The 24,283-nt window shown below is 47.0% G+C and overlaps 4 protein-coding genes across 11 annotated transcripts; all 4 read right to left on the bottom strand.

Moving 5' to 3' along the window:
• Positions 1–532: 532 nt before the first annotated feature.
• Positions 533–9,249, bottom strand: RRAGC (Ras related GTP binding C). The gene is made up of 7 exons (XM_031594913.2): positions 8,961–9,249; positions 6,986–7,189; positions 6,148–6,347; positions 5,203–5,317; positions 4,849–4,991; positions 3,533–3,681; positions 533–2,514 (listed from the first exon to the last, which is right to left on the bottom strand). The coding sequence occupies exons 1-7, from the start codon at positions 9,225–9,227 to the stop codon at positions 2,363–2,365; spliced, it is 1,230 nt and encodes a 409-aa protein (XP_031450773.1). The 5' UTR covers positions 9,228–9,249; the 3' UTR covers positions 533–2,362.
• Positions 9,250–10,246: 997 nt separating this feature from the next.
• Positions 10,247–12,577, bottom strand: MYCBP (MYC binding protein). Its single transcript, XM_031594916.2, has 5 exons — positions 12,470–12,577; positions 12,255–12,327; positions 11,382–11,430; positions 10,898–11,027; positions 10,247–10,340 (listed from the first exon to the last, which is right to left on the bottom strand). Exons 1-5 carry the CDS (start codon positions 12,482–12,484, stop codon positions 10,296–10,298), a joined length of 312 nt encoding a protein of 103 aa, XP_031450776.1. The 5' UTR covers positions 12,485–12,577; the 3' UTR covers positions 10,247–10,295.
• A 587-nt stretch (positions 12,578–13,164) lies between these two features.
• GJA9 (gap junction protein alpha 9) lies at positions 13,165–16,665 on the bottom strand. Its single transcript, XM_031594914.2, has 3 exons — positions 16,554–16,665; positions 16,231–16,379; positions 13,165–15,146 (listed from the first exon to the last, which is right to left on the bottom strand). The coding sequence occupies exon 3, from the start codon at positions 15,123–15,125 to the stop codon at positions 13,584–13,586; it is 1,542 nt and encodes a 513-aa protein (XP_031450774.2). The 5' UTR covers positions 15,126–15,146; positions 16,231–16,379; positions 16,554–16,665; the 3' UTR covers positions 13,165–13,583.
• Positions 16,666–18,787: 2,122 nt separating this feature from the next.
• Positions 18,788–24,188, bottom strand: PAQR7 (progestin and adipoQ receptor family member 7). Of its 8 annotated transcripts, none has more exons than XM_090124294.1 (4): positions 22,030–24,188; positions 21,080–21,282; positions 20,891–20,956; positions 18,788–20,096 (listed from the first exon to the last, which is right to left on the bottom strand). In XM_090124294.1, exon 4 carries the CDS (start codon positions 20,056–20,058, stop codon positions 19,018–19,020), a length of 1,041 nt encoding a protein of 346 aa, XP_089980420.1. In that variant the 5' UTR covers positions 20,059–20,096; positions 20,891–20,956; positions 21,080–21,282; positions 22,030–24,188; the 3' UTR covers positions 18,788–19,017. The 8 variants fall into 8 exon arrangements, with proteins under 8 accessions (XP_089980420.1, XP_089980419.1, XP_089980418.1 ...); XM_090124293.1 differs by having other exon boundaries at positions 20,891–21,001; positions 21,127–21,282; XM_090124292.1 differs by having other exon boundaries at positions 21,080–21,138.
• Positions 24,189–24,283: the final 95 nt, after the last annotated feature.

Raw genomic sequence — 24,283 nt, 5'->3', positions numbered from 1 at the left:
TTAACACAGCTGTAATTAAGGCCAAGCAGGATAGCAACACGTGATGCAAAGCTCAGCAGGTAAGGAATGGGAACGTTACTCTTTAGGAAACATTTCTGAAGATCTTGTTGTAGCTGTGATACGAGGGTGCCATCTGCTGCCCATGGGTGCTCAAAGCTGACACAGACCACCTGGGGGGTTTCTTTCTAATAGAAAATAATCACACACACGCAAGCAATAAAGGATTTTAAGTAATAAGTATGACAAGCAGCAGAAGGCAGAGCTTTGTAATGCAGCCCAAGGCTCAGCATTAACCAAAAGATGAGACCGAGGCTCTTTATCACATATGTGCCTTTAACATCTAGAGCCATCTTCTGGATACTGAGCATCACAGTGGCTTTAAGTTGAAAGGAAAGCAAAGGTTGACTAGAATTATTAAAGATTGTTTTAAAAAAGGAAAATAATATGGCAGTTTTATTTGCTTGTTCATGTAGCCCCATTTGACTGGACTTGTTGAGCACCTCATCCTCCAACAGAAAAACCAGTGCTATGGTTTGATCTTTTCTCATTTTATTAGCACAGAATCATGTACAGTGAAGACAAAGAGAGGAACGCATGTACCCAGAACATGGAAAAACTACAAAAATGGGAATGACTTCTTACCTCCTGTCATCTTGTCTCTTACTTCTCCCCCCACCTCGAGTACCTGAACGCTGCCACGGACTTTGCAAGCCACAAAAACCAAACTTGCAAGCCTGTGGCAAACCCTTACAAAACCCTGCAGTTCCATTACCAAAAAGGGGCCCAGGTTCAGAACAACTGCCCACAGAGACCTGGACTGGAGCATGTGAATTGCTAAGTCTCATACAGACTTGAGTAAATCTGGAGCAAATCCTTTAGTTACCGAGTATCACATAACAGCTTTAAAACAAAGGAAAAAACATTTACATGGTATGTGCGTACACCCTAATGTAAATGTATGTATATTCAATTGTACATAGTTCAATGAAAATCCATTCTATAAGCACAGAAGCAGTTTTTGTGGTTATGTCTGACCACATAAATACAAACAGTCACAGAGATCGCTTACAGTTACAGACCTTCTTGTGGAAATCTTTATAGTGGCACTTTGTAGTCAGTTGGTCCAGTGGCTTTGGAACACCTATACACACACAGGGATAGGCAGAAAGTGGCGAGATCTTTGTAGGCCAATAGCCAAGCTTACTGCATAACAAGGCTGATGTACAACATGACATCTGCAGCAATATTACCAATAAATTAGATGAAGACTGCTCCGATACACTTCCCATAATATGACGGCCAGCATTCATAAAAACAGAAAATATGCAATTCCATTCAGGTTGCATGGTGACAAAACAAGAAGCTGCTTGCCACAACGCAGAATCAACCCCTTGAGTGTCAGCTATCATCAGTAGGTTGTGGCACCCTGATATTTAATTGCTATGCAAGGAGAACACCTCCAGATGTTTTCCTAAAACTTGTCATGATTATCAGTCAGAAGATAAAAAGAGATCCCACCATCAGAAGCCAGGAATGCAGTCATTTCTTCACTTGGAAAGGGCTGAGCCTTGTTGCTCTGCTCCAGCAGATGGCAGACATTTCAGTTTAGTTAGCATTTGTTTTGTGAATAGGATTAATCAGATTTACGACACCCACGGTTTTGCAAAAGAGGACAGGTGGATTTATTTCTGGTTTTAGCACTGCCCTTCCATCAAAGGGGGCACACTGAGAGGTTGTCCAAAGGCAAAGTATCACCCTCTCTTCAAATGAAACTGCAGCTCAGTTCTCCAAGTGAGAACAGAGCTCTGCCTTGCATCCACTGCTCAGGTTCAGATTCCCAAGGATGCTCTGAGCAAACCATGGAGAGTGAAAACTTCATGGAATGACTTGTGAGCCACAACTAGAAGCATGGGTTTCACAAGCCTCGCTATTAACACTGACAACGTTTTGCATGACAAAAGGTTAAACTTAAGCAAAACTGGATATCCTATTGAACGACTCAAAAAAAAAAAAAGGCTGAGCAAGTGACAATTTGGTGTTTCACATTAAAATCAACTCAACCATTCTCAAGTTTTGACCGGGGCAATCAGTCATAAACAGACTGTTAGAACAGGACTCCAAACTGAAATACCACTGCACTTGTGATAGAGGTGGTTTCAAACTGACATTTCTAACACCACTGGCCTCAAAGTATTTTTACAGTAGTTTCAGCTGTCCGACATGAGTTACAAGCTGCGGTGCCACACTTAAGGCTGCTCTTCTCCTGTGAAACGCACTGCAGGCTTTCAGACTATTTTTCTCTTGTTCCACAAAGCTTTGGATTGAAGAGCTGACAAGTCTATCCAATGTCTTTAGTTTTCCTCTAGACTGCATTCCTGGGTGTGCCGTTGTGCGTCACTGCTTTCAGACTGGAGGCGCTGGCTTGATGGTTGCAGATTCTGTGGGAGGCAACACCTACCTCAAAGACCTCGTGAATGGCTTTGCGGAAGCAGTGGAAATTGTAGTCTATCAGACCTGTCAAAAAGGAGGAGAGGGGGAAAGGAAAAGCTGCTCAGCTTGGCACATTTATGTAGTCAGCAGAGCTCCAAAAGCAATGTACGTTTCATTTAACATACAGCTATTTTGTTGCTTACTGTAGTATGAATTTGAGATCTAATGGTCAAGTTTTACTAATGCCAGACTTTGTTTAGATTGTCTCTTTTTATAGAAACAAGGTGCTCATTTGGAATGCAAGGTTTGTATTTATAATTAAAGAGCAGATAAGGGGACAATACAAGACTCTACCCACCCCAAAAATGTTCTAACACATGGAACAGTTAAACATGGTAGAACAGCTTGGCCATGGCTTTAATGATAACTTCCACTGTGATGGTGTTGTTGATGTGTATCCTAAGTGTGCTGAGTGAAGCTTTAGACCAAATAGAGTACAGTTAGAATACATCTGCCTTCCACCTTTTGAACAGTCCATGAACACCAAGGTAAACATCATCATCATTTAAGTCCAATACCTTAAAATCAAGGCTTAGGATTTCATTTCTATCCCATAACATATGCAAGACCATTCATACCAATTGTCTTCTCAGGTCCAAGCAACCATATAGTTGGTTAAGCCTCAACACATTGAATACTGCCCTACATTCCTACTATGTATTTTGCCAGCCCACTGCTGTCCATTTCCTCAGTCGTATGTTAAAAAGGTTACAGGAGTGTAATAAAGGTAATGGACAATATGGTTATCACAACACAGCAGCTTGTCAAGCAGAACATAATAACTGACAGCACTATAACAGATGGTAATGACAAGACCTCATTAGCTACACAAGTAATTTCAACAGGAGGACATCAATTAAGGCACTGATTCACAAGAACAAAAATAAGATCTCTTTATCTCTAAGAAGGGAGAAAATTCCTCCCAGAAGAAATTAAACAAATTTAATTATACGAAATCAAGGTGATCTGTAAAGCCTTATTAATACCTTACAGCTGATAGAAATCAGTAGATAAAAGCCATGCAAAAGGGGGAAGCTCTTACCTTTGCGCTCAAAACTTTCTTCTCTAAGAATGCAAACTAATGCCAAAAACTTTGTTACTTCCTTTAAGTACAGGACTGTTGTGTTATTGAGCTTGATAATTGCCATTGACTCTTTATCATAAGCACTTCCAGTGCCATCTTCTTTTAACCTAAGAAAGAATGAGTTCACCCAAGGTACAAGTTAGTAAGATTCAGTAACTTGAGAGCAAATGCTTAATGCCTGTGAAATGTAGTGAAAAGAATAATGCCCATATTGATGGGAAGCAAGTGAAGAACTTTCAGCACGCAGGACTTAAGTGCAATTATAAGAGCATTATCACCACTTAAGTGCTACACGAAAGCCAGACATAAAGAGAAGAAAAGTCTCCATACAACCTACATTATCTGAATAGTTACCAGCAAGCTACCAGCAATGCATCCCTTTGATACAAGCTACCAACTGTGGCTGTTTAGTTGACACTGTTCCCAGCATTCTTAGTGGATATAGCATAGCACATGGCTTGTAACACAGTTTACCTTCAAACCAAAGAGTCAGTGCTACACACTATCTGGTAGCACCCAGGGCCACACATTATGGCATCCAGTAAGTGAAGATTCTAAGGCAAAACTGGTAAAAACTTCAATAAAGTAACACGTCAGCACAGTTACTTTTAATAAATGAATACAAAGGCTTTCTCAGTCCGCATCCTTTTGCTGTATGTGATACTGATAGTATATATTCTGATCCAAGTATTGGTCTGGTCAGTCACCTGGCCTGTTCAGTCACTTGAAGCAGCTCGTAAAAAGGTTAAATATAAGGTGCTATAGTCTACACATTTCTACAGTCACCCTCATAACTACTGAAGGCAAGTCTCATAGGAGCATGAAGAGCAGATGTAAAGACAGAAGCTTCAGGACTCACAGCACCCACTTTAATGGGAGCAGTCAGACAGTAAGCTCCTACCACGGACTGTTTAGAATTAAAGCCATACAACAACAAATCACAGCTAACAGAGCAATAAGACAAACTTTACAGTCAGCAAGGCTGGGGTGACCATGCCAAACCAGACACAGCAATACTCCCACTGTACATGGAACACTTGCCCCTGATGTCAAAAATGGATCCCCACAAACATGAGCAGAGAGGAAAAATTGATCACAGACTTAACCCAGCTGCCAAACCGTTTGGCTTTCCTCCAGTTGCTCACAGAACAAATGTGCTCCACAGAGGAACTGACAGCACACTGCAAGATGGTGCAGCAAACAGCACCTGCGCAGTCTGCAGCCTGCCCTACAGCTTGTGAGGACTTTATTTCCTAAGAGTATTCATCACTTACCCATATATACAGGAAACATCTATCACTACATCAATCATGTCACAGCACAATTCATACGACTGCATGTCCACAGGGGAACTGTCTGTTGCAATGTAGATTTTGCTGACTACATCGAAGAGAAAAGCTTTTTCAATGCCTGAATTCTTTGGAAAGAGAAAGAATTTGGATGAATGTTTACATTTCAAGTACAATTCATATACTTTCACATTCTTAACAGAGAGAAATGTTTTAAACAAGCAATTCAAAGGCTCAAAACACAAACAATATTCAGAGCACACAGTTTACATCTGAACAGAAGGAATTGCTTTACTGTTCCACATACTTCACTCAGAATTCTGTAAGATCACCACTTACTGATATAAAGATATTTAGTAGATTTTCCAGTGTTGGCAGTTGTGGAATGAGCTTCTGTACCACTTTACTGAAGGCTTCAAATATTGAGTGGTCGTAGATGCTGGTCAAATAAAAGCTGAGAGGGCAAGGCAGGAAGAAGGAAAAAAGAAAAGAGATCCATGAGTCCATCACAATTGCAGTAGAGATGGTGAAGCTTTGTTTTCTAACACTCAAGCCTGATGAGTCAACCAAGATGCTTTATCACAAATAATCTGTAACTGCTTTATCAAGAAACTCACTTCTGAGAGACTGGAATGAATGTTACACATCTCCTCACCTGCAGGAGATGTGAGGACAGAGAGAGAAAATTGTGCAAATGTTTTCACAATACACTTAGCCTACCAGAATACTTAAGGCAAAGGAAATAAATGCTTAACTAGGTTTCAGTGAGTCTTTTTCCCGACCTTCTATTTTGTCACACTACTATTGAGATGCTGGCCATGTTTACAGGCTCCACAAGAATCAAAACAGCAGTAAAAAGAGAAAAAAACGACATTTCATTGCACAGGGTCAGAAGAAGATGCCCTACAAAGCAGGCCAAAAGTCAGGGATGAGCCTAAGCTTTGCCAACCAGCTGTGCTGTAAAGCCAGCAGCAGGCAGTGCCAGCAGCCATGCTCCCTGCCCACCTCTCCAGGCCACCTGCACAAATTTGGCCTCATACACAGAATGAAAGCTGGGCAAGAGGATCTCGAATTATAAATGTGAGCTTATGATGAAGTCTGAGGGGCATCTGATGGCTAGCTACCTGACTGAGCTAAGGCAAATAGGGTCAGATGCAGCAGAACAGTCTGTAGTTTTAAGAAATTACCAAGACCTTATTCCAGTCCACTACTACATGTCAGAGCCATTAGTCTGTATGCACACAAGCAACAGCAAAATCACATTTGCAAGAATATAAAACTCACCTAAGGTGAAGTTTTTCAAGCCCAGCATCTGTGAGGTCATCATTAGCTCTCTGATGAATATCCCTCTGAGTTTCTATTTTATGGTCATCTGATAAACCATCCACTTTATGAATAAAAACTTCAAAGTTCATTTCTGGGTTGACCTTGTAGGCCTTTGAAACTGTGATGTGGAGTCTTGTTAAAGCTTCCATATAGTCATCCTGTGAACAAGTTTTGGCAGGAATAAATGAAAAGGCTTTATCTTCAACAACTATTCCATTCAGTACAAAAAAACTTCATTTCACTTCTGCAACGAAACAGAAGTTTGGTAGGAGAGAATACCTTGGAGAATCAGAAATCCACGCAGCTTAGACTCTGTTTCATTAGCTATGTTATACAAAACTAGGCTTCATAGCAAAAGGTGGTTATGCTTCAACTCCAGCACAGCGCAGCAGTGATCTCCAAGGCGGTCCCAACAACCAGGTACTCTCCATCGGTGCAATTCCTAAGTTCACTAGAAGCTACCAGAAACCTAACAGGGCCATTCCCTTGACATCGAGGTCAGAAGCGTGCTGCCACTACATGAACTCCAGAGCAACCAAAAGCAGAGGAAAGAGATAATTGGGTAATTCAGATCATCTAGCAGATCAGATCCTCACTGCTCCAGCTCGGAGTACTTGCCACTTTCCACTGGGGATATACATTCCACATAATCAATTCACGAAACTAAAAGCAATTGCCAACACATCCTTTCATACATAATGAATCTTTCACAAACTTATCTTAAAATACACTCCCGATCATTCTTCTCACAAAGTAAATGGAAACTTCTTCATAATTCTTAGGGATTTGTATTTACCTGAGCGTCAATAACATATATAAGAGCACCTGTTCCTCTGAAGATCATCTCATAATCAAATGTCGGGTCAAAAAAGTCCATCTGCCCTGGAAAATCCCATATTTGGAAATTCACAAATGAACTGTTGGAAATATCGTCCTTGTAGATCTTGTTGGTGCTTTCCAAGAACAGAGTCTCATTTGGAGACATCTTGTGAAACACCACCTGTTAAAAAGAACACAGATCACAGTCTTGATTTTGTCTCAGTAAAAGAGTTTGCAAGATTCAAGCCACAGAACTTCTAACAAATAGGTTTATCCTATATTCTAAAGTGTACTGCTTTTCCTACAGTTACTTCAGTTGTCCCTTTTGGTGCACAGACTGCTTCCTACATCAGCCAAGCACATAACCTACAGCCAACCAGAACCAAGCACTAACACACAGCCCATCACTTTTACAAGTGTAAGTAACGATGCAACCTAAAGACAGAGACATTCTGGCTATTTTCTAACAGTTCCTTCAAATTTTGCTCCATTAGCCAGATCACATCAGGTATAAAGCCTGTGTTAATCAAGCAAGCCTTTAAGAATGGTCCATTTCCAGTCTTAGAAACTCCTGTGCAAACTGCTTTAGTCTGGCACTCAGCATTATGACCCAACAGAATCAGACCACTCCAAAAGTGCAATACAATACAAACATAACAGCTCTCTTTCAGTGTCTGGAATAGCTAAGTCATTGCCTTCCATGAGCAGCTGATCTATCTTGGTTGCCCTTCTCCCTTCAGGTATCCTACAGGAATGCTGACAGCTCCCACACTGGCTGGTAACCCACTTAGCAGCGATGAAAAATATTCTTCATGCTGTGCTCAGAAAACCCCACTGAGACTTCAGCTCTTTCCTGAGCAAACAGGATATTTAAACATTTCAGTTACAGAATTCAGCCCCTAAAGAAACCACGTGCCACAATCTCTGCCCACCTGCATGACGCACAGCTGGGCGGGCAGCACAGCACCAGTGAGCTCCAAAGCAGTACGTCAGACTCAACTTTTGAGAATAAGGGGAAAGAAATGCACTTCCTCAAGGCAGAAGCATGAGAAAGCCAGGACTTTAAAGAGGTTTTAAACAGCAGGACATGTGTACTGAAAAGCGAGAACAGTTCTAGATAGGTTCCAGCTTTATTGCAAGGACTAAAAACTCCGCAGGGTTTGAAGAACTGGGTTGTAAAGCAATCTGGAAATCAGCAGTCCTTTGGAGCTCAGCATCTTTCACAAAGAAAGGGGCAGAAACTGGGAGCAAAGGTTAAAGCAGATGAGTCTCTGAGAAGCAGTGAGCTCATCCTTCCTCCTTTCAGACTGACCAGGACACAGCCTGGATCAAATCCCATTTCTGCTGCCTAGCGTCTACCCCCATTCTTTCTAGCTTTAAACAATTTGGATAAAGCAAAGGAAAGGGCTGTGGTAGAATCCAACTGGAAGCACAGAGTTAGCTCTAATACAGGCAAGTGACACCGGGCAAACACAAACAGAGCAGACAGGCCTGAAAAGTGCTACAAAGAGCTGATCTTCTACAGCACGGCTTTGCCTTTCCAACTGTTCCTTTTGCACTTTCACAATCCAATGGTTTCAGCAACTTCCCACCAGATGCCTGAGGTTGCAGCTTCCCCCCGACTTTTAAGTTTCACAAATTTTGACAGCAAATAACGCAATCAATCTGTCTGCTGGCCGTCACTCACATCGCTTAGAGACTTAGAAAACAAATCACGCCGCATTTGCACACAGAGGGAGGGGCATCGGGCCCAAATAACGACAAAAAACTGGAAAGCAACCACAGAGCAACCCAAAGGCAAAGTTTGCTCGCTACCACCTGGCGCACGTTTTGCAAAGGAAGGGACGGCTGGCTCTGCAGCACGGGCTGGATGTCGGACCCCCCGTTCGGAGGACGCAGCCGCCCAACGCCCCTCGATAGCGGCAGTGCCGGGGGGTTCGGCCGCCCCTCACCTTCTGGATGGAGGACTTTCCGCTGCGCCGCAGCCCCATCAGAAGGATCCGCGGCTTCGAGTCCGCCCCGCCCGCGCCGCCCCCGGGCCCTCCCGCACCGCCTCCTGGCCCTCCGGACCCCGGGCCGCCTTCCAGCTCAGCCTCTTCCTCCTCCTCCCCGTAGCCGAAGTCTTTAGGGAACGAGTCGGCCGCCCCGAAGCTGCCCCCCACCAGCGCCGGCTCCTCCGCCGCGCCCGCCGCGCCCGCTCCGCCGAACTGCAGCGCCATGTCGGCCCGGCCCGGCCCTCCGCCTGCGCCGCAGCGCCCCGCCCACCCGACCCCCTATTGGTTGGCAGAGAAACGCGCGACGCCGATTGGCTGAAGGAGTCGGCGCGGTGCGGAGCTCCGGTCAGGCGGATCGGGTCACGTGACGGCACTGGAGCACGTGAGCGGTGGGGGCGGTGCTGCGGGGCGGCCCGGGAAGCGGCGGCTGCGGAACAGCGGGGCTGCACGGACAGACGGACGCGGGTGGCTCTGCCCGTCCGCGGGTCACTCGTTTCCCCACCGGCAGCAGTTGCACGGCGCGGATGGTCGTTAAATGGAAATGGTTTGAAGTTGAAGGAGGGGAGATTGAGGTTGGATGTCACGGGGAAGTTATTTACTGCGAGAGTGGTGAGGTGCTGGAACAGCTGCCCAGAGGCTGTGGATGCCCCGTCCATCCCTGGAGGTGTTCAAGGCCAGGTTGGATGGGGCCCTGGGCAGCCTGGTCTAGTATTCAATGTGGAGGTTGGTGGCCCTGCATGTGGTGAGGGTTGGAGCTTCGTGACCCTTGAGGTCCCTTCCAACCCTGGCCATTCTGTGATCAATCCATTTCAAACGTGACTTCAAACCCAGGAGACCTAAGGCCTGCCTCCAGCCCTGTGCTTCCCTCGGCCTGACACCACCCCCTGCTGCTCCCCTATCAACAGGGGCTCAGGACTCACTGCTCACCCCCCTTACAGCACTGATTCATCTGCCTCATGCATTCTGCACAGCAGCCCCTTCCCAGCCTGCACACACACACTACAGTTCATGCTATATGTTCATTTACCTCCTGTAATAGAGATGAAAGTCCAGTGGGGGTTGTTTTGCTTTTGAAACTCTTACACTTATTTCCTCTTTCAGCTCCCTTTTATTCTCTTTGGTTCAACCACAGACACAGAAGTAAAACGAATAACCACAGAACAGCTGCACACTCACTAGTTTTCCTTTAAGATGAGGTACCCACAAAGACAAGCAGCGCTCACACAGAAGAGGCAGGACTGCAGTTCTCAGGAAGCCCTTTATTAAGTCAAGGTATGAAAGGAGAGACTACTGTTATTCATCACGCTTCTCTTCTTGAGGTGGTTCATATTGAGCCAGCTGTGGATTTAAAGAGAGGAATTCTGTTAGATGTCACATCTTAAGAGACACAGGAGCTCCAGAGTTGTATTGGCTGCAGCACAAGTTAATGTCCCACAGGGGGAAGGGTGACCTCCCCTGGTAAAACCCTGCCACAGACCTGTGCCAGGGCTCAGTCTAACACAAGTTCCCCACTTGCATTCAGCCTCTGGAAAGTCTTCATAGTAATGCATTAACTTCCCCCAGCCCTGCTTTTCAAAGCTCTTATGGAACCATAAGCTATACAGTAACAGATCAAAACAAACGGGACTGAATGATGAGGTGGAGTTTCCTGAGATGCCTTATCTTACTTATTTTGTAAAAAGTCTGTAGTTAGCAAAAACTGCATTCCAGAATACAAGTCCCTCATCAGAAGCTACATACAGGTAGGCAAGGAATGAAATGCATTCCCCAGCCACAAGGCTGAACAATAGATCATCATCATCAGTTATTCCAGTGAAAGTTAGCTGTATTGTAAGTGTCAAAGTACTCTTCTTGTCACATACGGAAGTACTTAGAAATATTAAATAGACTTTTACTTTGGTTTTCAGTTTTTTATTTTCTTCCAACACAGCTTCATATTTTTCCTTCATCTCTGCTACTTCCAAGCGAAGTGCCTCCACTTCTGGACTCTCGGGAGCTGAAGCTCCCAGGTGATGCTTCAGAAAGCTGATATTTACATGTTAAGTACTTCCTCAGATAGACAGAAAGACACTTGGTTTTAACATTTAATCATAAATTAGTGCTGCAATAAACATGACCAGAACAGTATTTAATCACTTGAATTACTGCCATGCTTCTCATCCTACAGAAAGAAGCTGAAAAAATAAGAAAGCTTTCCAAATTTATTGGTATATTCTAAAGAAAGACATCAGTACATACAAGACAGCTACTCACATTTCGCTACACCAACATCTTTTTTGGTAGCTTATCAGTTTATGTTCCAAACAGTGAAAGGACAACCAAACAGAGCAGGCTGCTTATAACAGCAAGAAACAATCCAAAAAGGACAAAAAAGGATACTCCAATGCACTGCTTGGTTTCTCTGGCTCTTCATATAAGGCTACTAGCACTGCAAATATGAAATATTCAACCATTATAAGACATTTGTGCAACTCCAGTTCTCAAAACACATACAGCAGTCAGAATGCATAACAGTTCTGTGCCGTGCTTACAACACATTCTCCTATTTAAGAAGATTCTCACCTATATCCTTCATGATAAGGACAGAGCTGTACAGGAGGAAGCAGTGCACCCCACATTTCAACAGTTGAGCAGAAGGGATTTTATTTTTTGACCACAGGATTTGAGTACAGAGCACAAAATAAATGACGTAACACACACACAGCAGAGCACACACTTCTATAATTTGCTTTCATAAATGCTTCTCAAGAACTACTTGCAGAGAGCTTAAGTGCCTCCCTCCCACTTTCAGCCACACGAATTGCACAGGCAAGTTGGTTTTAAGCTTAGCACTTAAGTTAGAAGCAAAATTCGGTTCCCACAGGGCTTAGAAGATTTGTTTCGCTGTCACACTTTGCATAGCCACACCTACAGGAAACCAAAGGGCCCCAACACGCCAGGGAAGGCTCAGCACAGAGCCGCACAGCTGCTACACCCCACAAGCAGTGCACTTTATCAAGCAGGAACACCAACATCCTGCTGAAAGGCTCCCCAGAACGCATACAGATAGCTTAATGGACTTAAGCCATAAGAAAACAAGCGCGCTGAGCTCGCAGCGTGCTTTTACTCCCTATCCTGATAAACACAGCCGCTTCCACAAAAACCCACGAGCTCCCCAGCGTTAGCAGCCCCGCACCCAGCAGCGCCGTCCCGTTGCTCTGCCCCAACGCCCAACTCCAGCAGCACCACGGCCCGACCCTCGGGCCGCCTTACCCTTAGTGAGCGTATCCAGCACCCCCGACTTCTCCAGGTAGCGCCGAAACTGCTCCCGCTTCGAGTCCGCGGCCTGAAGGAGGACGCCCACACGGTCAGAGCGCCGACGCACCCCTGCCTACGGAGGCGGTTCGGCCGGGCGAAGCGGCCCCTCCCCACCGCCGAAGGAGGGCACCGGGACGGCCCCGCCGCCCCTCGCGGGCCCGCAGCCCTACCTTGTGGTGCGCCATCTACCCCGCAGCGCCCGCACCGCCCGCGCCCGCCTCCTTTATGGCGCCCCGGCTTCCTACCGTTGCCATGGCGACGCAACCGGAAGTCCCGCCCTCTGCCTCGCTCTCGGCTCGGCCGTTGATTGGCCGGAGCCTGCTGGAGGCTTCCGGTCGCTGGAGGTTTGCGCCTGCGCAGTGCTTTCAAGTGTCAGTGTGGGCAGCGTGGTTGATCCGGCCATTAAGAAGAGCCCACCTGAGCCCTCCATGCCTGCCATGCGGGGTCCTTTCTAACCTCGAGCAGGCAGAAGCGTACTGCGTGCCACACGCGAGCCCCTCAGTGCCGTCTCTCTGCTCTTTAGGCTGTGCAGTGAACGCGTGTTTTACTTTTGAGGTGTCAAATGGCAAAACGTGGCTTGCAGACACTGCAGGGAGTGTAGGGGTTAAATGGCACCGGTGTGTGTCCGTGGTGTCAAACCCCACAGCGCCCACGGTTACACAGAGCTGTAACTGAATACACACAGAATGAGAACAGAGATAAAAAACAACAGCTGCTGGAGAAACACCTACTGAGAATGATTTTAATGATGCCAACACTTGGTGTGGATGCGGTCAAGTGGCTGCAAGCGAAAGCACCGTGCTGGTATCCTGGTTCCTTTTCTGTTTTCCTGGTTCTAAAAACGTTATTTATTGCTAATTGTTTTCTCTCAGGTATCCCAGTGCCTTCTTTCACCTAATTTCATTTACTGGTTTTCATAAAATACATTTTTAGACTGGAATTTTGTCTTCTACTTTTATCCGGCTTACGTATCGCCGGCTGTAATTTTAATCCTGACTTCTCCTCATGTGTGGATTTGTACGTGGATTTACATGATGTACGTTTTCCTTTGCAGCTGGAAGGTTAATGCAGAAGCTTGGCACAGAGGTTTAAGCCACCCCTCCGTCGCCAGCGAAGCAAGCAGATGGTTCAGAAGTCATTTAGCTAAAAGCAAAAGGGCCGCACAACTTCTATCTTAACCTCTGCAGAAGGCTAGAGCTGAATGAGGAAGAAGCAGCTCATGGCTGCTCTTGCTTCTATCACAAAGCCCAGCAGCTAGCCAAGCACAGAGCTTGGGCAGCCCTGCTATATCTGCAGGTCGGTGGGGGCCCGCCGGCTGCTCGCACTGCTCGACAGCGATGGACGCCCAGATAAGGGCAGCGGTTGGGGGCTGCCGCAGCCCCGGCTCTGCTTGGAGCCAATGCTGGCCTCCCCTGCTGAATCGGGGGTATTGGGGCGGCTGGGGTGCCGGGTGTCGGCTTTGGGGGGCAGTTGGCCTTGGCTCGTGCTGAGGCTGCTCCGTCTCCTGCTGCCGCTCTTTGTGAGGGAATTTGTGGAGGATCCGACGCTCTCGGCCACTGCGGAGCAGTTCCAGGAGGAGATGATTCCGTGCTGTCTTCTGAGGCTGGCAACGGGAAAAGGCTGCAGAGGGGGCTGCGACAGCATCTCAGCAAAGCTTCTTGAAGCGGTATCTGCATTCTGAGTACCAGCAAGGAAGTGTTTCTGATCAACTTCTTTCTGGGAATTCCTCCTTTCGGTCCCAAGCTTGCCCAGCAAGCCTTCAGTGCAGTTTGTGCTGGCATTCTGAGTCTGACCAGCTAAAGAATTTGTAGCTGGCTTTTTCTTCGGCAGTTTGTTTTCCTGATTGTGGTGGGTGTAATTGCCTCTATTTTCTGTGTGGTTATTTTGAATAGACTGGAACATGGGAGCAGAATTTAAGACCGGGTAGATGGCAGTGTCGGTTTGCTTTTCCATTAGAAAGGCATAACCGCTAAGTACAGAAGGGAGAGTTTTTTGAGGAGTTGCAGATACTCCCAGAGAAGAGCGGGGTATCACAGAGTATTTCTTGGATTTGTTTGTGTAGAAATTGCCACAGTAATCCTTGTTTTCCTCCTGCCCACAAAGACCTATTTTAATTTTTCGGAATCCGAGGTGGATAATTTCTAAGACATTTAAAAGCAATGATACGGTCGCTATTGACTGCATGAACAGGATGAACACTGTCTTTTCTGTTGGCCGTGATACAAAGCAGTCGACTACGTTTGGACACGGATCTCTTTGACATTTATAAAGGGGATCCAGGCGAAACCCGTAAAGCAGATACTGCCCAATCATGAAACCAACTTCCACTGCAGACCTAGTGAAAATGTGTATCACGTAAGTGCAGAGCAACGAACCTCGCAGGGGTGCTTTGTTCAGCTTTCTTTGGTCCAGCTGCCGGAGTTCCCTCTCCAGCCTTTTCCGATATTCTGTCATTTCTAATTCAGTGCTTTCAAGTTCCACTCTCACCTGAGCTTTCTTCTTCTGTCTCTCTTTCTCTAAGGCTCTTAGTCTGTATAAGGCATGGCCCATATACACCAAAGAAGGAGAAGACACAAAGATAACTTGCAAGACCCAGTATCTTATGAGAGAGATGGGAAAGGCCTCATCATAGCACACGTTCCTGCAGCCAGGTTGCTCAGTATTGCAAATAAATTCTGACTGTTCATCATTCCAGACGTCCTCGGTGGCCACTCCAAGGACAAGCATTCGGAACACGAAGAGGATGGTTAGCCAAATCTTGCCAATAATAGTGGAGTGAATGTGGACCTCCTCCAGAATGCCTCCAAGGAAATTCCAGTCTCCCATGGTTATTGTGCCATTTTAACACTAGAACGTATGAGAGAGCAAGCATCAGATATTGTAAAAGCTACAGCCCTTAAATTCATCTTGAATTCATTACAAAAAAACAACATCATCACATGGTGTCAATTGCAGCATGACATTACTCACTGGCATTGTAGGCTAAAAGACATTGGCATTTCTCAGCTAAAAGACATAGAAGTGCATCCACCTGTGTCTAATTTATCATTAAAAGACACCCAGGCAAGGATGTAACGATGGTATGCAGCATCCCTGTGCATCTGAGTCAGTGGAAAATACAGTGCCTGCCTCACAGCAGGACTGGATACCAGGGATCTGCTTCCCCACCATCCAGTAGATCCCACGTGAGAGTGGGATGTTTATCTGTAGGATAACTGAGAAGGTGATGAGTTTTTCTTTATTATTTGCAGACAAACAGAGAAATACTTCCTGGCCCTCATTTTCAGTGTTGTGAGCAATGTGTTGCAGCTGAAGTGATGGTTCTGTCAACTTTTTGCTGTGAAATCTGGTTACACTTAGGATCTCATGAGGAAGTAAAACACAACAAAAAGGCAGTGATTGATTATTTTTAAGTATTTTTAAGCATATAATTGAGAGCAAATAACTGCTAAGCAAATAAATAAACCCCTATCACCAGTCCCATTCCCTCTGCTTGATGACACCTCTGTTTGAACAGTGTCCAAGCACCAAGTGCTGCTACCTTTGCCCGTGAGCCTATGAAAAAAAAAAGAATGACTTATGCAAAAAATTATCTGCTGGCTTCATAAACAGTTCTGTTTGTAGATATAACATTACTTTGTTTGGAATTCAGTCACATTAAAAACAGCATAATCTGATTTCTTAGTACATAGGTCATTTAACACAGAGCTTTCGGTTCAGATGTAATTTTGGCACTGTAAAACAAGAATATTAAGGAAGTAAATGGATGGTAAATTCTTGTGGCTGCAATACCACTGACTACAGAGGAAATGCTACAGGAAGACAGCTAATAAACACAAAAATACACTTTCAAACTGGCAGACAAATAGGTGTTAGGCATCATAAAAGAGAAACAAGTGAAAATAAACAGCACGTTAGAAATAAAACATACCTTTCTTTGCAGAAAATGTGTAAAATTAAGCTGTATGGTATCCAGTGACATCTTCCATCCGTGTGCGTGGATTTCACATTCTGAACAGTTTATGTCACCACCGGAGCAATTGGTGGAGTGCAGGCTCTGCACACTTGAATTTATATTTGCTGGGGATGGAGGGAGGAGAAAATCAATGTGTTGGTCCGTCTGCTACAGCTCTGAGCACAATTCAACTGTGACTAAATTAATATTTATGGAGGGGGGGGGGGTGAGGAGGAGGGGAAATTACATTCAAAGAAAAGCTAGAATTGAAAAATCCACAGCTTGAGCTTCCTACCAACCATGTTCCCTTTCACCCTCCAAAGGAAAGAGGTACATCTGCTGTGTCGGAGCTTCCCAGCATAGGCAGAGATGAGGCAGGGATGGCTGGGTCCATAGCAGCCCAACACGAGGCCGAGACGTGGCACTAAGCACTCCTTTAGGTTTCTCTGATCAGTGCCCTGCTAAAGTGCATCGCCAATACAAGTGTCCTGCGTAGGATGTGAACACACTTCCTCTACAACAGCTCTGAAGAGCCCGTCGATACCTTTTAATTTCGGTCTGAGGATCAGTCAATAGGTCACGTCCGATTTCACAGCTCGGTGGCAGTGAGGGAAGCACTCGATTGCTCCAGCTGTGCCACCAGTGCTCTCTGTAAGCACTTGCAGCAGCTGTGAGGCATCATCCTGCTGCTGCTACAGAGGGATCTTCATCCATCCACGCGGTCTGCAGATGCCTCCCAACCTTTGCAAAGATGCTGAAGTTCTGTTTGATAATCTCAGGCGTTAGAGGAAACGTTGGAAGTATCCACTGACAACTTCATGCTAGTGATGTGCTGCTCTGTGCTTTAGTGCAGGGATTTTGCAGCTATAACTGTTTACACGGACTGGCACACCAATGCTCAGCATTTAGCAGTGCCAGGACAGAGCACTGCTTTCTTTCAGGTCAAGATCATAGTCACAGAATGGCCTGGGTTGAAAAGGACCACTGTGATCATCATGTTCCAACCCCCTGCTATGTGCAGGTCACCAACCAGCAGACCAGGCTGCCCAGAGCCACATCCAGCCTGGCCTTGAATGCCTGCAGGGATGGGGCATCCACAGCCTCCTTGGGCAACATGTTCCATTCTCTTTTACTGTAGTTGTTTTTTGCTGTAAGATAAACTATGTTTCATCTAACTACTAAATTGCGTTTTCTTAGCTCAAGGTCAAACTCCCTAAAATTCCTTTGATCAGGGAAACATTCTCCCAAGACCTTTTCGTTCCTACTCATCAGTAATGTGCACTTCATGTGCAGAATTAATTTTTATTTCCTACTCAATTTGTCTGACCCACAACGACCAACTGGATAACCAGAGCACAGACATCAGCAACGTCCCACGGGCTGTCAGCACAGCGCAGACTCACTCTGATGGTTCTGTTTCCATGGTTACGTCAGGGTCACAAAGGATGAACTGCAATACCAACAAATTTGGACAATCATACTACTTAACATTGTCCATGATTGCAAAATGCAGCAGTACCGTTTTAGGAGGCAGATTGCTGTATAGAGATACACTGCTGATATTTCACCATTCTCAGTGCTGGTGTATGGGATCAATTGTTATTGATATCCATGCAAATCAGTAGATGCAGACTGGTGGGTCTGCTTTCCTAAGCACTATTTCTGAGGATGCCCTGAGGGTGAAGGTGGTTTTTGGTCATTGGTTATTTTTAAGCTTAGGCAGCATGCAGCATTTCTACTGGGGATGTTCTTTATTCCTGCACAAGTTCCTCAATCCCTTGCAAAGAGCTCCTTGCAAGGCAGCAGGGCACCCAATGTTCCACACTAAGCTGAGAGACAGCTCAGTAATATTCAGGACTTCCCAGCTTAGGAATTTTGTAGATTAAAGGTGGCAACATTTAAATGCCATTCCTACAGCTAAGAAATACCAGCCTGACATGCCTCAGCACCTTCAAACAAAAAGTGGTTGGCACAGCACCAGTTGACACTGAGCAACAGCTGTGCTGGAGCCGGAGGGCAGCAGTTGTGGCTCTCAGCTGCCCTGCACTGCTCAGATCTGGGTTCTGTGCTTTGCCCCATCGAGGCAGTGCACTGCTGTTGTGCAGGGGTGCAGAGCTCCTCCGGATCCCCCAGGTCTCAGTCCCCACCAGATCACCCTTCAGACCCCAGGAAAGCAACAGAGCGAGTCCTCCTGGAAATTACTACCACACAAACAAAGCAGGGGATTGGGAAAAACAGCACAGATTTACCAAAGGCAGCTCATATCTGAGCAACTGGACAGTGTCCTGCAAGATAACATCTTTAGCCAAGGTGGGGGAGCAGTGCTCATCGTTCACCTGCATTGCAACACACTGCTCCCCACAGCCTTCCTGGAGACACACAGAGATGCAAGCAGGGCTGGGAGAGGCCATGCAGACATCCCATCTGCAGCTGCCCCAGGTGAGAGGTATGCAGCCCCACTGCTGCTGCTGACATGGGGTGGAGGGGACAGCTGTGGGGACCCCCAGGACAAAGCACACAGGGCTCAGCAGAGACCAGGCTGCACCACACTGCCACATGGTTCTGTTTATTCAGATATCGGAATTAAATCAGTGCACTATTTCATGAATAAGATGGGACTAATTCTGAATTAAAAAGCACGAAGAGCAGCTCTTATTCTCCCTCCCCAGGGAGAGCAGTGCCAAGTGACTGTTTGCAAAGCGCTTCTTCCTCTCCTTAGAGCATGCAGCTTTGGCCATAGCATCCCCCACTCTGCCCTGGACCTCAGTCTTCTTTGAAGCTCAGCTTGTCCTTCACCTTCCGTGCCATGTATGCAGCCGTGAGCACAGAGCAGGTCACAGTGAAGACACACAGGGCAGAGAAGTGGTGTGCCAGGTCACCCTGCAGCGAGGAATAGATGTGCCGCCTGGACTCATAGTCCAGCACCACAGCCTCAATCTGTGCCAGAGTGCAAAGCACCAAGAAAACATGAAAAATCTGATGGCTCTGCCCAAAGAAATAGCATTTCCCAGGGAGCAACTTTTCTGGGTAAGGATGGGAGAAAAAAAAGGCACCGATGAGGAAGAACAGCACCTGGCACTTGTGGTACAGCAGAGCCGGGTCCGTGTGCCCCGCAGGTGATGCGGTGCAGATGCGGTGCACAACAGGGCTGATGTCCAGCAGGTAGGCCAGGCCTGAGGGCACCTCCTGGCACAGCCGGCTCAGCAGCCATGCTGACTGATGGAAGTGGAACTTGGCATAGCACGAGCCTGCACATGACAGCCAGGCCAGCAGCGCAGCCGTGGGCATGAAGAAGCCCTGGATCCTCTCGTGCCAGCTGGGCTCGATGGCATAGTAATAGTGCACCAGTGCACTGCCATACTGGTAGATGGCCACCCCTACGTAGTCCATGAAGAAGAAGCAGTAGTGCCAGAACTCAGACTTGGCCTGCAGGAGGTGAGCGAGTGTGCTGAACGTCAGGTAGGTGATGGATGCCGTGATGATGATGAGGAGCGGCTGGGCGTGCGGGTCCTGCCCAAAATCCACCCTCTGAGAGAGCTGCTGGAAACGCAGCAGCAGGATCAGCGTGGCCACCAGGTGAGTCCACACGTTGATGGCTTCGTTGTGTTGCTGGAAGAGTGTGGAGAAGTAATAGCTCCAGGTTTGGTGCACCGGGCGGTAGCCGGTGTGGATGTAAGGCTTCCAGAAAACCCTCGGCACCTCGGAGCTGCTGACAGTGGTGGGCACTGGGGGGGCCAGCAGCTGGGGGACCTGGCGCACGTTGATGAAGAGGCGGCTGAGCTTCTCTGCCACCACCGCTGCCATGGTGCAGCCACACTGCAGCTCTTGTTGCTCAAAAGCACCTTGGGACAAAAGAAAGACAGTTTTGCTGTGGGGTTTAATAACAACTTTACCAAAGAGGCTGCCTGAATGCCTTTTTTTTTTTTTTCTCCTCTCATATGTAAAATCCTGTATGATTAAAGAGTGACCTCGTTACAGCTGACATAACAGATTCACTAAAAAACAGCAATATGAAGGAATGGCAAGGGATGCTTCAGCAGTGCCATCAGTGTGCCCCATTTCATACAGGTGACACCATCTGGAAGAGCAGAGAGGTAATTAACCCCATACTAGTGCTCTGTAACGCTGTAATTAACTCTCCAGGGCACAGTGGTTCCTAGTGCAGTTCAGCTCACCCCCTCCCTGCACTTTAGAGTGTTCTAACAACTTCCCCCTCCAGCAACAGCCTCAACTTTCCCATGCTGGTTGCCTGCAGCATCTGTGTTCCCAAGCTGCAAGGAGGAGCATCCTGCAAGCAGGCTGGCAGCTGCCCTGCAACACCACTGAGACCACAAATAACTGCAATGTCAGAAACAGGACATGTGAGTGAGATGGTCTGAGTTCTCAGCATCGTTTTCCAGCTCCACATTTTCCATGTGGCTTCACACAAAGACAGTGCAGCCTGAGTAAGTTTGTCCGGTTGCATCACTGATGTCCAGCAGCGTAATCTCAGTGAGCAAGCTTTCCATATTTACATTTTTGCAGCTGCTGTCCCTACTGAGATAAAGGCAGCCTCCCCAGCTTGTTTTGCCTTTTCACAGCAACCTTAAGAACTGAACAGAATTTGCTCGAGGTGATCCCCCACCCCACTCTTTACCTGCTCTTGCTCAGACAAGTTGGGAAGAAACCAGCCCAGCTCCGGTGCTGCTTTAAGCCTCAGCTCCTGCCAAGTTCAGTCACTTCAAGTATGGCTCAGCCAGGAAAAGCTCTTCAAAGTTTGGAAATAGGAGGGGGAGGGAATGGGACTGGATTTAAAAACAAGAAACAACAGAAACAACAAACCCACCTCTAGAATTTCCTCATTGGAATGGAACAGATAGGTCCAGAACTCACGCCTGCCTGAAGCTGAGGAGCGGAAATGCAGACAAAATCAGCTGTTTACTGCTTGGCTTCCCTCTTAAATGCTCCTTCCCCACCTTGCCTGCTGACTGAGGCACTGCACCAACAGCAGCCACTGGCACAGGGTGACCCTTGTCCTTGCTCGACCTCCTGTGACACGGGCAGGGCGCCCAGGAAAAGCCAACTTAGTGAACCTTTCGTGCTCACAGACCTGCTGATCTCAAATAGTCGCAGCGCTGCAGCAGCTTTTGCTGCTGACAAAAACAGAACTGCCTGGGTGAGGCTGATTTGGCCAAATCTTTCCAAAACAAAGCCCTGGTGTCACACGGAGAGCTCGCCCTGTGCCTGCACGTGGGGAGGTGGCTCAGCTCTGGCTTCAGCCCCTAACAGTTCTGCTGCAAAAAGCCCCTGGGAGGAACACTGGGGTGAGGCTAAGGGAAATGCGTGCCCAGAGCAGCCCAGCACGGGGCAGGAAAGGCACCGCAGCATGGCACAGGCTCTCCAAAACTTGTCGGAGCAGGACTGAATCTACAAAGCTCTTCCTAGCTGCAAAACCTGAAGCAACATTCAGTATGAGCAGCTCAAGTTCTGCACGGTACCAGCAATCATTAACCCGCCTTGAGCTCGGAATAACAGCTTCCACACAACCGTGAGATGTCAGCAACGCTGCCTTTAACGCCTATTATTTCCTGCGGAGCTTCCTTTACCCCAGCAGCACCCGCCCACCCGCTGGATGGGATGCAGCCTCAGCCCTTCTCCGCCGTACGGACGGCGTTCAGCATCCCGCAGCACAACGCTCCGCCGCCGGTCCCGCCCAATTCATCTCCGCACGATCCCTCTCGTAGCTCCATCCCAGCCCCAACCCTTCCCTTCCCCATCCCACATCCCTGCCCTCACCTGCTGAGCTCTCCTCGGAGCACCGATTCCGACGGAGCCCCCGCAGCGGCCGCTCCAGCACCGGATCCGCTCCGCCCCGTCGGGAAACGCCGCCGCCCCGCGTGGTGCGGAGGGGCAGCGGGAGAGCAGCCCTCGGCCTCCGCCTATCGGAAAGCCTCTTGTATTATTCCTTCATTTATGTCATTATCCCTCTCCCTTACTCCTATCACCCTTGCAGCCCAAATAAGGCTTTTTGTAGCTCGCTCCTGAATCAAAGAGTATCTAGTAAGGCAGCTATGAGCTCGTGTAGTCATTTTTAAGTGGCTTTTTCCACCTTCCTGCCTGAGCACAATGGCTGTTTTCCTCCTCCTCCCTCAGTACTCACATCCCCGAGCTTCACTCCCAACTCAGAACTCCTCTCCGAGGAGTTAAGCTCCATTTATGCTCACAGCAGAAGCCATGGAAAGAACTAAAATGAAGGAACAGAAGGGCCCAAGTTTGCATCTGACAGCTTTTGGCAAGTCAGAAACTCGTGTTTTAAAAGTCTTTGTGTTCTTAGTGCCAGCTGGGTTCTGGCAGCGCTGTCATCCTTCTCTCCTCCCCCAAAAAGAAGGGGGGGCTTCCAGCATTAGGGGTACTTGGGTTTTGCTCAGGCAGCAGATGAACACGTTAAACTGAAGAGCTGATCTTTTTTTTCCCCCCCCATTGCTACTGAAGTATGATCTTAAATATAGGAAGTGATTCAGTGATGACTTAAGCCTCTACAAGGCAACGGAGACACACTCAGAGCTTCAAGCCCATCTCCACAGTGAGCACATTTCACACTCCTCTTCACCTCTGCAGCTGGATTCTCACACCAATTTCTGTGCTGTCTGCTTACATGGCAATAACACATGCCTCTAACCTCATTAATCCTGCACTGTACCCCACTGCAGCTGGCTGGGTGCTTACAGGCAGACAGAGCCCATTTTAAATTGTCATCTATGTGACACCAGCACTCAAAAATCCTTCACACAGGATCTCAGCCATCCCACCTATCACCATCGGCTTTATGTCACTGCACTGGCCAACTTTTCCTTTTGTTTCAACAGAAGCCTTATCCCACATCCTCTTCCCCTTTCCATTTTTGCTATTTAAGTACAAGTTCAATACAATCAAAAGCACTAAGCATGAAATATGAAAGCTCCCTAAATGTTTCCTCATTAGCAAGCCCCAGAAAAAAAAAGGTAAATGATCCAGGACTCAGTAACACCCATTGAATAAGAGAAATCCTCACCTCGTTTTCCATCCTCCAAATACCAAACTGTCACCAGGTTGGTGCCAGATGATCCAGGCATGAATTAAACCCAAGCAAATCCCAATATCAAGGACAAGAGAAGGCAGGATGGGAGCAGAGCCTCTCTGTGCCTGACAGGAGGAGCTGCAGAACACTGAGCTTCCCTGCTCTGAGGGAAGGAACCACAAAAGCCAACCACTTCAGATCAGGGCACTGTTCATAATGAAAAGGAGGGTAGTTGTTAACTCATCCTAACTACAATCTTGTCTTTACTGCAGAGCAGTATGAGTTCTTGTGGGTGTGCCACACAGTAATCTTAAAGGAAAAGTGGTATTTTGTTTTTTTAAAAAAGCACCCGCACAGTGCAGACACTCTCCTCCTGAAAAGCATCTTTACTCACAGCACAAGTACAGTTGCATCTGCTTCACTGCCCAGAAAAACAAACATGACACACGTTCCCATGGGCAGGAGCTATCTTCAGACTCACCCTGCAGCAGTTCACTCCAACACCAGTCAGTACTGCTGTCTGCAGCAGACATCAAATCAAAAGCAAATCTCTAACAGCATTCTGCTGGGGGAGGCACATGATGGTAACACAGAAGGAGTTTGGCTTTCACCGAAGCTCTGTGATGCTGCAGGAAGTGGTACACAACTCCCAATTCAATAGCACAAGTTATCACCCAGAAACCCTTACCAAAATAAAAAGAAGGGTCAGATCAGAGTCATGTGGCAACAAAGACGTGTTTGTTGAAGCATCAGCATCTGAAGGGAGGTGGTTCTAAACCATTTCAACAAAAACACACAACAGCTGACAACTGCTGAGGTGTCAAAACAAAGCTCTTATTGTAAAACTGAGACAATGAAAGCGCTCTAGGGAAGAGCCAGTTATGCAGCATGCCCATGGATGTAAGGAAAAGTGCTGTTACAGAGCTTTCTATGCAGTGCTGGGGAAGGATGCCTGCTGGAGGCCTCAGCCAACTGTTTATGTCATTTTCAGAA

The sequence above is a fragment of the Phasianus colchicus genome, chromosome 24, assembly GCF_987193195.1.
Source record: "Phasianus colchicus chromosome 24, bPhaCol1.hap1.1, whole genome shotgun sequence".
NCBI classification, from domain to species: Eukaryota; Metazoa; Chordata; class Aves; order Galliformes; family Phasianidae; genus Phasianus; species Phasianus colchicus.
Note: the sequence above shows the minus strand (reverse complement) of the source record. Positions and strands in the feature narration are given on the sequence as shown.

Coding starts and splice junctions, on each gene's coding strand:
- RRAGC (XM_031594913.2), bottom strand. CDS start 9,227: ATGGCGCTGCAGTTCGGCGGAGCGGGCGCGGCGGGCGCGGCGGAGGAG. Junction 7,190..8,960: donor GAAAGTCCTCCATCCAGAAG/GTGAGGGGCGGC, acceptor TCTTTTTAACAG/GTGGTGTTTCACAAGATGTC. Junction 2,515..3,532: donor AGAAAGTTTTGAGCGCAAAG/GTAAGAGCTTCC, acceptor CCTTTTTGACAG/GTCTGATAGACTACAATTTC.
- MYCBP (XM_031594916.2), bottom strand. Junction 11,431..12,254: donor GCTGGATACGCTCACTAAGG/GTAAGGCGGCCC, acceptor TCATATTTGCAG/TGCTAGTAGCCTTATATGAA. Junction 10,341..10,897: donor ATAAAAAACTGAAAACCAAA/GTAAAAGTCTAT, acceptor TTAAATCCACAG/CTGGCTCAATATGAACCACC.
- GJA9 (XM_031594914.2), bottom strand. CDS start 15,125: ATGGGAGACTGGAATTTCCTTGGAGGCATTCTGGAGGAGGTCCACATT.
- PAQR7 (XM_090124294.1), bottom strand. CDS start 20,058: ATGGCAGCGGTGGTGGCAGAGAAGCTCAGCCGCCTCTTCATCAACGTG.